At 37.8% G+C, this 16709-nt stretch overlaps 1 protein-coding gene across 2 annotated transcripts in view; it reads right to left on the bottom strand.

Annotated features, from left to right (window-relative positions):
• LOC127424114 (microtubule-associated protein futsch-like) overlaps positions 1-14410 on the bottom strand; it is an 81283-nt gene extending 66873 nt beyond the window's left edge. For both annotated transcript variants that reach the window (XM_051669021.1, XM_051669029.1), the window contains exon 1: positions 11637-14410. In XM_051669021.1, coding sequence (XP_051524981.1) covers positions 11637-14409 — 2773 coding nt within the window. In that variant the 5' untranslated portion in view covers position 14410. The remainder of the gene's footprint in view (positions 1-11636) is intronic.
• Positions 14411-16709: the final 2299 nt, after the last annotated feature.

Below are 16709 nucleotides of genomic sequence, written 5' to 3'. Positions count from 1 at the left end.
GTGCTGGTAACAGATCGAGTCGGTGCTCGGTACTATCGGTACTGCAGAAACACTGGTATCGTTACATCTTTTTTATTTTAGTATCGACTTGGTACCGAAGTACCGGTACTTATGACAACACAACTTCAGAGGAAGATCAAGTTACTGAATTTGGCAAAAGTACAAGGTTCGTGACATACTATCTAAGATATTCAGGAGTCTTGTTTGATACTTGCTGATCAGGGTTGCAACAAAGGAGTTACTTAAAGTCCTACACTGTCGATTAACTAATTAGTGCCGCAAGCAAAACACTGAATGATCCACAGAACCTTAGCCACAAGCTCTGAAACCAGCCACTGTCTCCTTGTGAATGGATATCACAATAGCCTAAAAAGGCTGAGATGCTTGAAAACAAATCACCGTTATGCTTGCACAACTAAAGGATGAAGCAGTTCCCTTAATAAAAAAGAAATGATTATTTGAGAGACCTGAAAAAGGACCTTGATCAAACCATCAAGAAGAAAAACTAAGATCTCTGTCTTTTTTATTGAGGTCAACTCTCACTTCATATTCAGTTCTGGGTAATGAATCAGAGAGAGTGATACTGCCTCCACAACCATCTGAGGCGATTCCTTCACTTCCTGAATTCAGCAGTGCACAAAGGAAGCCTTGTAACTCAGCACTGTGGCATCACTGCACATGGTTCATGGGGAACATAATGAATGAGGGCTGGTTATGTCTGATCTGAGAACACACATGTTCTTCCTTTTTCAAAGGAAAGTATGACTTAGTTCTAGATTGGTATGAAAGTGTAACTTCTGTCTGAAGCGATAAGAGAGTTTAAAGTGTGAAGTGATACTGCCCAGGGCCGTGCCACACAGGTGGGCCATTCTGACTCCAGTGGAGATAAGAATCCTCTATCGGTGTCTTTACTGCTATAAAACCCAGCCACATTGCTGGGCTCTGACACAATGCCAGCAGATAGAAAGCAAGTGATAGTATCCAAAGCACGAGTGTAAGAAAGTGAGTATAAGATAGGGAGAGTGTTCTTACATGTAGTCAGACATTGTTAACTTGACAAAGACACATTTTAACATCATACATGGCTCGGATTAAAAATCCCATTTACCAAATATTCTCAACACATGCACTTTCTACTCCTGCCAGCCACTGCCTTGAAAAACCATTGCCCATTTGGCATTACAGGGGCCCTTTAAGTGTACACACCGGTATGGATGAGAATTGCTGCTAAGGACATTCATCAGTGCCATGTTATGTTTGTCCCCAGACTCCCCACTATAAAGGCCAAATCATAGGTATGCTTGCCAATATTAAAACTAAACAGAAGCGTGGAGGCGTACCAATCCAATCAGTCATGATGTCTTAATACCAGAGGTTGATGCTATGTTTCTTATCCAAATCAATACTCTCTTTAACTGAAAAAAGACCTTTGAATACACTGAGATATATCTGCAGGCCAACACGGAAGCTACAGAGTCATTACTTAAGAATGCTAAATGCACATCATTCTTGAAATTCTGCAAATACCTCGCTCTTTAAGTGTTTATTAAATATTTTGGCTAATTTGGTTCAGCTATCAATAAAAATATTTTACTCTCAGCTCAATAGGCCTGGGATTGATGCAGTTTTCACGTATAGATAATAGGAAGATGTTCCCAATGATTATCAATATACTGTATATCTGGATTTTATTTTTCAGATATAAATAGGGCTGCTCGTTGCACAAGTCTTTGTCTTTCAAACATATTTCTGAACTCAACTCTGGTAAAGTGTGAGCGGCAGGGTCAATTAAAGCGGGGCGCGCACCAGACGCCCCTTGCAGACGACATGGCCCGTTCTAAAATTCAAAACCATTATTTTCTATGAAGGTAAGTACGCTTGTTGCTCTGGATGCTGCTCAAATTTCTGCCGCGCCACGGAGCTCAACTCGCATAGTTTTCCATTAAATTTGACCCAAATCATTATCAAAGGACATAGATTATTTATTCTAGTCATTACTGGATTATATATCGTGTACAAGTATCTTTCATAGAGCCTACACAATGTATTTTCAGTTACAAGTATGTTTTTTTTTTGTGGTTTGACAGCTTGAATGAAAGACCTAGTTAATGCTACCTACAGGGTAATTGCATAATAAACGTCATCATTTCTAATCGTTCAGTTTGCAGTTACACCAGTTTCATATACTAACCTGCAAACCCATTATTTAAAATGTAAATGTCGGCTGATGTTAATATATCTATGCCTCAAAAATGTATCTATAAAATAACGTGCCGATAAATTATATTATATAAATATATATATTCATTATATAATTTACCAGCCAGTCAGATTTCTTGCCAGCAATTTTTTTATTATTACATTTTATAAGTAGATTTTACAGACATAAGTGACAAATAAACAATACTGTAAGCATGTTTAAAAGTGAACTGCTTTTTTAAAGAATTGTATTGTTTTATTTTTAATGAAATATTTAATTACCAGATAGTCCATTTAGAATTCTTTTTCAGATTATTCACTTATTACAACAAAACTAAATTTGTGTTTAAAACTACATGTTGTCATATGAACGAACAGTAAGTAACTCTTATGAGTCTCATAAGTACACATAAAACAGTGACAGTTCTTGGTTTATTTGGAGTGAGTCGATTAATTCATGTCTTTTTGATTCAATAAAACTAGAGATGACCTCATACCATTTTTTTGAAAACGAGTACAATACTTCCTTTTCAGTTCCTTTTGTTTGATTTTTTTCCTGAAATCCATCAACAGTTTCTCAATTTTATCATCAAAATTGTGTCTAAATAAATAAATATAATTAAAACTTTAATCAAATGAAAATAGAACAATTTATTTTCAACATACTTTTTTATTGTTTTCATCAAATGAGGTGATTTTATTTAGAACCTCACAGCACAATCCAAAATACAACATTGGAGTTATTTTTGTCAAAAAAAAAGGGGGCTGCATAACAGGTGTGAGATATTGCTTAAATATTATACAATTACTATTGATTTATTATTATTAGTAGTAGTAGTATTAAAGTGAATATTACTTAACTATACAAACAATGCTCCAGACTAAAAAAAATGACTTGGTAGCCATTGGCTCCTAAATTGAAACATGAAGGAGCCAAATGGCTGTTTTTAGTAGCCAAATCACAGATTTTCTCAATTCAGATTGCTGTTCAGACAAGATAGAAAGCCGAAGAAAAGTCAACTGATAACCCATTCATCGAAAGGTTAAATAAACAGTAAATTTAGTTGAGAAGATAAGTTTGCATTTCCTTTTGTCTAATAAATGTTCACACCCCTTTCATAATTTATACAAATATAAGAAATAAAATTAGTAAATAATATTTAGTACTGCTTTTCAGAATCTACATTACAGATATTCATATAGTATGCATACAGTAGTATGTTGTCTTCTTAATGAATGTTTGCACCTTGTGTGTGTGTGTGTGTGTATATACATATATATATATATATATATATATATATATATATATATATAAAATTTTAATTGTTTAAAATATTGCCTTAGTCTTTCTTTACTGTTACCGGATGGCCCCAGACACAGACTACAAGAGTGCAAATTGAATGAAAACCCAGATGCAGTTTATTCTGCTACTCCAATTCCAATCAATAATTACCAGAAGAAAAAAGTGATACACAATACGGGACTTTTAATTATAAAAGTAGCCCGAAATACACATGGGACTCTTATTTTGAAATGTCTGCGCTCCCAGTTGTGAGCTCACTGACGGCTGATTCACTTAGAAAGTGAATCTGATTCAAACTGAGCTCCTGAGTTCAAACTCTCAGTTCTTTTCGGGTGATTAATGAAAAAGATCCGGTTCAAAACAGTCATTTGTTCACGACTCTCTTGCACTGGGTTTGTTGCTGCGTGCGGTGCAGCGAGCTCGTCAGAAACAGAACGGGTGAAAAGCGGAGCGAGACACACTGGTTGTGCGCGTTCCAAAAACATATTCAATAACTCACAAGATGATATCTAACGAAACCGCATATGAACGCACACAACCAGACTGTCACCGGTGGTGACTAGATTTTAAATTATTGTCGCAATCGATTATATTTGGTTGCATTTGTGACCATTTTAGTTGCAGTCTGGAGCACTGCAGTAGTAATATATTTCTGTGGTACTTTTTTCCATTTAAATTGAGCTTTTATTTTGAAGCCTTTTCCGTTATTGTGTGTTTAAACCTCCGGGAAAGTCGGTTGCTACATGACTCAAAGTGAATATAAAACTGCAAACGGCTGCTATTTAATTAATTAAATATGTAGTCTGTATGAAGTGAGTTAGCGCTCTGTTCACAGTAATCTGCTACAAACATAGCGCGCGAGTGTGAGCCAAGGAGCTCGTAAGAGCAGCTGGCATCAGCACAACACCGGATCCACAAATTCACAGGCGCGCAGCATATGAGCGCAGTATACCTACTGCCAACTGAGACTTTCGATGAGCAGCAGGACTAGCTAATGAGAGCCATTCCATGTAAAGACCTACCCCCTTGATGACAAACTGGAACATGTTACATTATTTTACAAGCTGACATGCATTTGGCGCTTGGTGGATGTTAATTTCAGACCCTAGATATATCGATATTTTATGACATCCCTACAGCTCAGTGTAACACATTTTTACCATGTTTAATCGCATTCTACAGAATTAATCAGATTTTCCCCAAAATCTGTGCAGAAAATGTGAAAATCTCCGCAGATTCCATCAGTTTCATTATAAGCTCTTTTATTCTCTAACTTTTTATTAAATGTATATTCTCAACCATTAGGTCACAAGTAAAACAAGTTTATTTCCTCTTTGTAAAATGCTGTAGGTAATGATCTTATCACATACACCTCACTTCAGTGCTGTAGTCTGATGTGCTTGTTTCACAAAACCCCATCACCATCAAAATCAGTCATCACAGCTACAAAGCAATTTGAGGTTTATTGAATTGCCACAAACCACCTTTTGTTGAGAGATAATACTGCTTCCTTCCTCGTCAGAATGGGTGTGGTCCATTCCACAGTGCATAACCAGTGACAGCAAGTTTCTGTTCTTTTGACATTTTAATTGGTTTCATTTAGTCATGGCATGCCATGGGTGGCCATGTATGTAATATAAATCTCATACATTTTTCCACTCATACTTTTAAATCGTAGATTTCCCGTACTGGTATTAGTCAATCAGTGGTTTGGATATTCAAATAGAAGCCCATGCATCAGACATGCAAATGTGTACAGAGCCTTATCAAAAGGTAAAAAAAAAAAAAAAAAAAGTGCCTTTACAAAACCATAAAAAACATACAAAACAAACAACATAATGTGACACTATCTTAACTGATAAGAAACATACAGCGCTTTAAGATGTACTTTAAAAAAAAAAGAAAAACAATACGACTCCCTATACTGTAACTGTATAAGTGTATTCTAACTGCTTGATGAGTCACAGGCCATATCTGAATTCTGAATTCTGCCTTTTGTCATTGGACTGCACATAATTATCATCTTCCAGCTTCAGGGCCAAAAAGGGCCATTGTGATGTAATTCAAACTAAAATCCTGCTGCCTTTCGTAACAATGAGATAAGGGTGCAAGATCCTGGTGGTGTGCATGAGAACATTTGCCAATGCTACCAGACTATTAAAAAGCAAAGGATTAACTATTTTGTTGAAGTAATTAGGTCTGATACCAAAAAGATCTTTGATTTTAAGGACGAAGATGCTCAGTTATTTAAGTATCAAATTATGGATCTGTTAAATAATCATGGTCATTAAATCAGGTAGCGACATCATTATTTTCATCATTATTTCCAGATCAAAGCTTTTGGTTTTGCAAATGTATAACAAATTCACGTGGAGGTTAAACTTCACAAGAGGCAGGGCTCCAAACTGCAACTAAAATGGTCACAAATGCAACCAAAACTAATTGATTGCAACAATAATTTAAAATCTAGTCACCACTGGCGACAGTTGGGTTGTGTGCGTTCATATGCGGTTTTGTCAGATATCATCTTGTGAGTTATTTAATATATTTTTAGAACGCGCACAACCAGTGTGTCTCGCGCCGCTTTTCACCCGTTCGGTTTCTGACGAGCTCGCTGCACTGCATGCGACAACAAACCCTGCGTGAGAGAGTCGTGAACAAATGACTCTTTTGAACTGGATCTTTTTCATTAATCACCCGAAAAGAACTGAGGGTCTGAACTCAGGAGCTCAGGTTAGCAGTTTGAATCAGATTCATTTTCTCATCGAATCAGCCTTCAGCGAGCTCACAACTGGGAGCGCAGACATTTCAAAATGATTGTCCCATGTGTATTTCAGGCTTCTTTATAATTAAAAGTCCCGTATTGTGTACCAGTTTTTTCTTCTGGTAATTATTGATTGGGATTGGAGTAGCACAATAAACTGCATCTGGGATTTCATTCAATTTGCACTCTATTAGTCTCTGTGTCTGGGGCCATCCGGTAACAGTAAAGAAAGACTAAGGCAATATTTTAAACAATTAAAATATATTATATATATATATATATATATATATATATATATATATATATATATATATATATAAAAATATCAAGCTTTTGACACTTGAGGGACTTGTACACAACTATTACACAAGGTGCAAACATTCACTGATACTCAAGAAGACAACACATTAATATATACATACTTTATGTAAATATCTGTAATGTAGATTCTGAAGAGCAGTACCAAAATAAAAAAATCTTTTATCTCTTATAATTGTATAAATTATGAAAGGGTGTGAACTATGTGACAAAAGGGAATGCAAACTTATCTTCTCACCTATATATACTGTTTATTAAACCTTTGATGAATGGGTTATCACATGACTTTTCTTTGGCTTTCTATCTTGTTTCTGAACAGCAATCTAAAACAAGAAAATCTGTGATTTGGCTACTAAAAACAGCCATTTGGCTCCTTAATATTTCAGTTTAGGAGCCAATGGCTCCTAAGTCATTTTTTTTTTTAGTCAGAAGCCCTGGTAGGGCTGCAGGATTTTGACAAAAATCAAAATTCTCATTCATTTCCTTTGATATTGTAATTTTGATTAATACAATTTACATTAAAATGTTTATTTTGGGTGTGTCAACTGCATGCCATATTTTTTATGTTGGCTACATATCCAAAACAAGCTAAGAACTGTGTTCCGAAGTTACTTCATTACAATTTTTTACATCAGTACATCAAGATTATTTGTAACGTTAAATTATATCAGCTTTCTCCTAAATGCAATTCATTATGTTGCATTATGCTATCCTTTATTCATATCACATCTATAATGCATGTAACATTAGTATTATATTTTGGTTTATAAATGCAGCCACACATAAGCCAAAACTCTTTGGTCCTAAATGCATCCATGACTCTACTGTTCAACTGTGGTGCATGCGTGGTCTAAATTAAGAACGTTCAGTGAAAACTCTGCATATATTTAAAAATATTTATGACTAGGCCTAGTTCTAAAATAATGGAATCGGACTGAATCGAAACGTGACCAAATTTCAGATTTCAAGATGCATCATATTCGTTAGGTAAAGAATCGTAATCGAAGTCAGTGCAAATATTTACAACCCCTATAAGCTCTTTGCTTAAATTTATATAGAGTGTGGGCTAAATTGTATTCTAAAGCTCCATAAGAAAAATGCAACTCTGATGATCAACATCAACTAAAAGTTTACAAACAATAAATAAAGCGCCATGAACGTTTAGTATTCAAAATTGCGCTCAAAAGCTGGATGGTTTGTTTAGACATTGAAGGTGATCCATAGTCTCGTAATCAACATACAAAGCCTTGTTGACATGTTCACCTTTGAAAGTGCTTTCCCCGCTTGAAAATGTGATGTCTGACTGTACAGCTAAAAACCATTCAGGTAAACAATGTACAAAATCAGACAAAAGGATGAGACGTCACAATCTCAGCAGCCATAACTCTAAACTGCTAATCACTGTAAAATGGGACTCATAAGGACTCACTACAGGCATGAAAGAAGATAATTTATTGGCTGTGTCACATTAGGCGAGTTTTTCCTCTTTATCATGGTAAGTTAAATTAATGCTGAAAAGTCTAGAACTTACAAGCGCTTACCACCTTGGTTTAAAACAAACAAGACATGGGCCTAGTTCGAGCAAAGCTTGCAGAGGAAATGCTGTATAACAACAGATGCAGTTCTTTATAGAGGGCTGCATTTACTATGGCATACCTGCTTTTGGTGAGATATCCATCACAAAGCTCAATACTCTGATGAATGCAGCCTAAAGGATGTGTGCTGCCTGTCAAAGATATCTGGTCACTGAAATGCAAACTAAAACTGTCAGCTGTTCAGAGGAAATCAGACTTCCTTAAAAAACTCAGCAGAGTTTCTCTGCCTATATATGTCCACTGATTCTCTTTCTCTCTCTCTCTCTCACACACACAGACACACACACACACACACACACACACACACAATCCTGAAGCTGCATCCTCTCCAGACTTGCAGCCACTTCCTGCATCTCCTGACTAATTTTACCCAGCATCCTGACCCATTTCCCGGGGAGCACAAGGAAACAGGCACAGAGGAGATGACACAATGATGTCCACAAGCACACACAGACACAAGTTAATGCTTTTTGACATCGAGCCCAAACATCAAGACTTCAGTGTGGCCTCCAGCAATATCATGCAACATCAACAACTAAACAACATGAACAAAGACTGACCTCTTGAAACAACAAAATTAGCTATAATTGAACCATAAATGACTTTGATTCCTGCACAACGAGTTATTTTGTCCTTCATGTCTTTAAAATGAAACAAATCAGATAAATGAAATCTGTGAAATGGAATTTTAAATGCATAATCAAAATCACCCAGGTCTATAAATATTGCAAAGTAATAAAAAAAGTCATTTTTTAGATTTTTAAACAAAACAATTTTTTAATACCCTCAAGTATGTCACAGCTTCTGAGGTTTCATTGTTTTTATTTTTTCTGCTTCCTGCTAGTAAGTGAGTCAAACCAATATTACAGTGTGGTTGCCATGTGGGTAACCACAAAAAAACCTGCACGCTAAATACTATTCACTAAAACACTAACCGGGTGTTCAACAAGAGCAGCCCAAACTTTTGTTCTCCTTTTTGAAAATGACTGAAGGTTAAAGGAATAGTTCAGATCTATTCGCTCTACAAATATAAGCTGTGAAGTTCCATGGGAATCCTTTGTCAATTACAAGTCTTCTGGATTACTTTTATGTGCTTTTTGGAGCTTCAAAATGTTGGCACCCATTCACTTGCATTGTGAGGACCTACAGAGCTGAGATATTTTTCAAAAAATCTTCATTTGTGTTCTGCAGAAGAAAGAAAATTCTAACACATATGGGATGGCATTAGGGTGAGTAAATGATGAGATCATTTTTATTTTTGGGTGAACTATCCCTTTAATGAAAGAAACTAAAACTAAAGATTGTAAACTACTACTCACAGGGTAGATATGAAAGAGTCCAAGGCAAGAACTCAAAACAAAGGGGTAACAAAATGAAAATTTTCTAATGTAGTCTCAGTCACCATTCACATTCATTGCATCTTTTTTTTTTTTTTTTTTTGCATTCAATGACAGTCAATGATGACTGAGGCTGTCATTATGCCTAAAATATCCTTTTTCTTTCCACTGAAGAAAGAAAGACATACAGAAATATGAGGGTAAGTAAATGATGACAGAATTTTCATTTTTGGGTTTAATATCTCTAAGCGTCTTGGGTTTTAAACCTACAACCTTTTAGTTACCCTGCCAGATCTTCAACCACTAGGCCACACCTTAGGCCACAGAACTGATGGATGAGGCCATCCTGGTCTTCAAACTGACATTACACTATACTACAGGGAAAAAAAATGGGTTGTATAAAAATTCCAAGTGCATTTAGGGAAAAGGGAAAGCTACAAATTTCCTTAAGAAAACCTCTAAACAGAAACCACACTGTATTAACTTTCAATGATATGGCAGGCTAATCCACACCTACAGGAAGTCCGAGCAGCTAAAGCATGTGTTACGCACTGATAGAAAGTACAGTATCTCTCCGTTTTTAAAGCATTGGTGAATGTTTATTGACTGATTAGTTTCTGCATTTCTACATTAGATAATGGTTCCAGTGCCTGTTTCTTTAATCAGATAGTGATATAATATTACATTTTTGCTCTGTGAAGTGAATACAGGACAAATCAGACCAGCAGTGTCTCTGAACTGACAGCTCAAACAATTCACGTAGGCCAACCAAGCATTTGCCATGAATTGGCTGGTGATCACCATTGCTTGGGTGGCAAAATACAGTCAATGGTTAAACTTTAGCTTTATTCGTTTAGTGCTCGCCCAGTCTTTCTCCCGCTAATGTGATATGCATAGATTTTAAGTCTGAAAAAATTTCAACAAAAGATTTACATTTCAACCATTCTAGCATTTTACTAATTTAAATGTCAAAGTTCTAAAATTCAAGTATTCAAACATTCTATGCGATTAATTTTTAAATATAAAGATTCTAACGCAAACAGATAACAGCAACTTTTGTTTCCTTCAAAGGGGAATTTAATCCACTCATCCATAACAATGCATTTAATATCGCATCCAGTAAGCATGACAAGTTATTCGATCCAGAGGCTTAATTTGTTCAAGCAATCCCCGATTTTGAGCAGTGCAGATCAGCTCATCTGGCCTGATCCACGCTGCCATGATCCCTTCGCATGGGCAGATTTTCAAACCCAGCAAAGTTGCATTTACAGTATCCTCGCCTTCATTTTCAAACATTGCGTGCGAGATTGTGTTTGATCCCATGCTTACCTTCTCAGCTGTTGTAGGAAAAATATATCCCTGCACGACTGTAATTTTGTAATATAGACAGCTCTAATTTTCCAGCGGCGGTCCCAGATCGCGCGAATGTACCTTGCGCCTCTGCCTCACTCAACTTGTCTGAGACAAGCCGGAAGCCACGCCTTATTTTATCTTTCTCCGCCTCACGGAAAGCGCGATTGGACAAATGAGGAGTGAGTGGCGTCAAAGATCACCAATCATAGAACAAATCAACCCCGCCCATTTGCGCGTAAACAGGTATGAGATTAAGTGTGGACGACGTGACTGCAGTTACCTGTAGAACCAGTTTTGCGGACGTCATAAATACAGTGAAGTGTGTAAAATATCAGTTATTTTGATTAGAGCGATTTGAAAATTGACAACAGCACAAATAAAAAATAGTGAGTATCAAACAATATGAAATGTATGTAAATTTATGTGAGGTGTACTCAGAAATATAAAGTTATATACATTTTTTATGTATATATAGTCGGACATCAATTTTTTTTAGGCTTAGGATCTTGCGATAAAGATATTGCCACAAGATGGCACCATGATGCTGAAGTAAACAATCCATTTAATGACTTTTATGCTAATTGTTTTGCCAAAATGTTTAAATTAAACTTTTTCATGTTGATATTGTTACAGGTGATCTCTAAAATTCGTCCTTAATCACTCCCAGTCAATTCAGAGGTTTGTGAATGCATTAAAACAAACCATTTGACCTTTTGTAATTTAATGTATTGCAGAAACAACTTTTTTCTTCTCAGAACTGCTCTTACCTTTTCTCACTGACGTTTTTCTCTCTAGTGCTTTGTCAGGTGATTTCTTTGGTGGATCAAACGTTGCTTTCATCTGCGATACTTTGACAGACTGTGTTGGATCTAAGGTCAGGTTAACCTGGGCCTCCAATGGCTTGGTCCACTCCTTCATCCTCTTCTGCAATTCAATAGTTTCCTTTATCATATCTGAAACATGTCGTTTCTGTGCCCCTTGTTGTGTTTCCATGCTCTTTGCAGCACTATCTGTGGTCAAGATGTTAGAGCCGCCCTCTGTTGCGTGTTTTATGTTAAGCTGGTTTGAATGTTTCTCCTCAGTGTTAGAGGTGAGCACATGTAAATGTGCTTGTGTTGACAGCTTGATCTGCTCTTTATTGTGTTTCCCATTAGCTTTCATACTTATTTGGTTGCACATGGAGGCAGAATGATGCACATCTTGTGAAGCAGATGTGTTTGTTTTGCTTTGTGGCAATGCAACTCCTGCATCGCATATATCCTGGACTTGATCAGATACGTCTGTCAGGATTACTATGGAATGAGTTGACTCATTTGGTAAAAGTTGAAGGGAACCAGACAGACCAACTTTAGTCTTCTTGTCCACACTTGAAAAAGGTGGCGTGACTCTTGGCCTGTCCTCTTTGAGACCTGAAGCTGCCTCAGGACCAGCTATGTGCTCAGAGATGGAACTGGTTGAAGATGTTTCCTTCTGCTTATCTGTGTTTGAGTTGCTGACATTCTGATTAGTCTGGCTGGGATTGAATCTCTCTGATGACGTCATGTTGACAGAGACCTTGTTGGTGTCTAATCTCTGCTGATCAGTTGTACCATCTACATCAATCACTGCACTAAGAGAAGAGATAAGTTCTGGATCCATTTTATGTGCAGCATCTTTCACTGTCTCTTGAAAGGTTTGTATCTCTGGCTGTGAATTCATTACAGCCAGAAAACATTCTAGACACTTTTCTGTGTGTACTTTGGCTTTCTCTAAAAGAGGGGAATCCTCCATTTCATTTTTTTGAGTAGCTTGAATGTTAGATTTAGAAGGGGGGTGAGAATCCATAATGTCTTCAGAGGATGTAATATGTTTCTCATCTTCATAGCTTTGTTGCAAGGGTTTGTTTTTACCCAGTATAATTACACTGGCAATATTAGATGTCACATAATAACCCTCTTCCGTTTTTGTTCCACGCAGAGAAAGGTCTTTAATCTCGGTTTTCATTGCTTGGGAACAATGCAGACCCTTTGAAGCAGACTCCAGATTATCTATTTCTTCAGTCTCTCTCATGCCATCTTTATTTTTTTGACCTCCAGCAGGTGATCTCTCCAGTGAAGGCTCCTTTGTCGAAACACTCTCCAAGTCTGACACATCAAATTGCATTTCTTTTTGATGCTCATCCTGTCTGAATTTGCATGCAGATATTTGCTGATGGCTCTCGATGTGGCCCTGAGGTGACTTGGATGCCACTTCTAAGGGCCTAAGGTCCTCTGGGGTCTGTACTTGTTCCAGACTCACAGCTTTGTTTATTAATTCTGCACCTGCCCACAATGAACTAGTAAATCTGGTCTCATCTGTTGGCTGAAGCGTGTTTTGTCTCACTCTGCATACATCCGTCATTGTATGCCCCTGGGTTTCAACGTTCTTCGGGGAGAAGGAATGTTCAGTGTTTTGGGTTTCTGTTACATCCTTATCTGGATTATCTGGTGGGTTCTCCTGTTTTATGTCTTTGACTTTCTGATTTACTTCAGAAATGTCCTTTGATGTCTCAGTTGGCGAGTTCATCGGAGGGCTTGACGTGCTGGGTTCAATCATCAGCCTCTCGCCTTGTGATTTTATTGTGCTGGTCTTCAACTTAACATTATCACCAGTAGTTGGGGAAACAAAAACTTTCTCTTTAGCCAGGAAGTGGACTTTTGAGTTGGCTAGTCTGTCTGTAGCAGGTGAGGTATCTTCAGGATCCATTGGTGTTGAAATATCCTTCCTCTTCATCATCTCAGTGGTCACCACAACAGGCCCTGTTTTTGTTAGACCATTATCAGAGGCAGCTTTTAGAATCCTGCTGGTATTCATGTTTGGAACATTTGGAACATCTGCCTCTAGTCCTCTGTCCTCTTCTTGGCTTCTTAACATGTTTTCATCTCCATAGACAGATTCCATTTTGTCTTTTATATTTGATGTGCGTATGTCCTGATTACCACTGTTTTCTCCTTCGTGAGCATATTCAACCTTGTCTGTACCAGGAAGGTTACACCCAGAGTTTTCCTGATGCTGTCTGACTCGATTGTGTTCTAGATGGTCTTCTAGTTTACTCTCCAAGTCTGTTGTTTCGGCCGCTTCTGCTTTTTCCATATCCTCTCTCTTGTGAGCAGGTTCACTGTTTGTGGCCTCCCATTTGCCTTGCGTGCAGCTATCAGACCGTCTGATTCCATTCAGCTGTTGTGGAGCCAGTGGTTCAGCCCTGCCTTCCTCACTACTCTCTCTTTCTCCCTTTTTCTCTCCATTGCCTCCCTCCACCAGTCCCCTATCCGTGGGAGCACACACCTTATCATGAGAATCCAAACCCTGATCCAGTGTAGGTGATGTTGACTCCCTTCCTGGGCTTTCATCCAACCTTCCATTGACTGCTTTCTCTTCATCTACTTTGACACCACAAGTCTCAATGCTTGGATTTCCTTCCTCTGTTGGCCCCCCAGGCTCTGGGCTTGGTCCCTTTTCCTCTGGTTCTGCAGAGCTGTTGTCCTGCCCTAGCTCCCCCTCCTTGCCCTGGTTTTGTCCCATTCTGTGGAAAAAGAGATGTTATTTGCAGTGTATTGTGGCAGAGCACAAGATGGTGATGATGCCATTGCTCTGGCATGCAGGTTGTGCCAGTGTTTATCTGAAATTCTCTTAGACTTTCACTCCCCTGTACACTGTTTAGATTTCATGGACATCTCTTTTACTTTTCCTTGACCACTTGTCATTTGGGATGAGTGGGATGAATTGTGATGTCATTTATTTTTGCTTTCCTTTTTTTGTGTGTGTGTGTGTGCCTTTTTTCCCTGTTATTACCTGCTAAAACGTTAATGGTGATGTGGGTAACTTCTATGTTAAAATACTTTCACCTATCTCATCTTGAAGGCATAGTTTACCCAAAAATGAAAATTCTGTCATTTACTCACCCTCATGTTATTCCAAACCTGTCTGATTTTCTTCCTAGGAAAACAAAAGGAGATTCAGTCACAGTCACCATTCAGTTTCATTGCGCATTTTTTAATAGAATGACAGTGAATGGTGAGGCTGTGATTCTACCAATCATCTCATCTTGTGGTCCATGAAAGAAAGAAAGTCATTTGGGTTTTGAACAACATGATGTTGTGTTTGACTTGATGTTTGATGTGAGTAAATGATATGACAGAATTTTTATTTTAAAATAAAAATTTTATTTTTTATGATTAACATTTTTTTTTATTGATTTCATCTATTAAAAAAAAAAAAAAAAAGCAAAACATATAAAAACAGAATCAATACTTCACCCCCACTATTAGGGTGTGTCTTTAAAACCAAGCCTATACAATCTAGAGGGGTCCAGTAGAATCTATGCAAAATCTTGAATTGCATAAGGCGCACCCTTGCATCTCTAGATGCAGACTTGATGTATTTTTTAGAATCCTAGCCCATACTCCCTCCTCCAATACCAAGTTAAAATATTTCTCCCATATTCTCTTGATAGAAGTTAAAGCTCCATCCCCCAGACTCTGAATTAGCAGGGAGTAATACACTGATACCTCATGACCTTTTCCAAAAGCAGTAATCACCTTTCCCAGAGTATCTGCGCGGGGGGGGGGGGGGGTGTATACTACTCCCAAAAACAGTACAGAGCAGGTGGCACAGCTGTAAATACCTATAGAATTTAGGATTTCTGGGAATCCTTAAATGTTGAACCAAATTTTCAAAGGATCTCAACACTCCGCTCTCATATAGGTCACCGAGTGTAGTAACCCCCCTCACAATCCACTCTGACCAGCAAAAAGGGGACTTATTAATACATAATTTGGGGTTCAGCCATATGCTCGAGGCAACATTTAAATAAATGTCCGAATTAAACACTCTGGACACTTTTGTCCATACTGAGAGCAAATGCGAGTTAACGGGGTGTAACTTCTCTGGTTAGTTTGATAGAAAGGCTTTGCAATGGCGAAATAGGGGCAAGAACTTCCTGTTCAATATAAAACCAGGGAGGGGCTCTCTCAGGTGGAAGCGACCAATGAGCCAAATGTCTGAGACCGAATGCATAATAATAAAACAAAATCTTAGGTAGACCTAGCCCACTTTTGTCAATCGGCCTACATAACTTATTGAAATGTAATCTGGGACACTTACCATTCCAAATGAAGGACTTCGCTATGCTATCAAATTGCTTGAAATAAGAGAGGGGGACATCTACAGGGAGAGACTGTAGCAGGTAGTTAAATTTTGGAATACAATTCATTTTAATAACATTAACCTTCCCAATCATAGATAAATGTAATGAAGGCCACCTGCCCACATCGCTTGAAACCTTTTTATTAAGGAGTCAAAATTAACTCTAACTTAATCAGACAAATTTGCTGGGAATGAAATGCCCAAATACTTAATGCCCTGTTTGGGCCACTGGAAGGCGCCCAGCTGAAAAGCCGTTACTGGGCAGTACGCTGTCAAAGCCAAAGCTTCGGATTTAGACCAATTGATTCTGTATCCTGAGGTGCTCAGTTTCCTCGGACAGTCAAGAGAATGTTCAGTGAGTCAGGCTCACTTGGCTGCATCGAGAGCATCACACAATGACTTACTCCATTGACTTTATAAAGGATATCGCTTGCTGTGGGCATGTAAATATTTTGCAGCCATCTTTAGTATATATTCACAATTTGCCCAGGAACATCAGGGCAAAAGTGACCTTCCATTGATGTAAGAGTTTCTTGCATTCCTTGAATCGATCACGTTTCTCTCTTGTCGAATTCGCAAAGTCTTGGAACAAGAAAATGCTGTGGTTCTTCCAAGAAAACCTTCCTTTACTCCTCGCCTTGCGTAACACGAGATCTTTATCGGATGATCTTAGAAAT

This window comes from Myxocyprinus asiaticus, chromosome 3, assembly GCF_019703515.2.
Source record: "Myxocyprinus asiaticus isolate MX2 ecotype Aquarium Trade chromosome 3, UBuf_Myxa_2, whole genome shotgun sequence".
In the NCBI taxonomy this organism is placed as follows: Eukaryota; Metazoa; Chordata; class Actinopteri; order Cypriniformes; family Catostomidae; genus Myxocyprinus; species Myxocyprinus asiaticus.
Note: the sequence above shows the minus strand (reverse complement) of the source record. Positions and strands in the feature narration are given on the sequence as shown.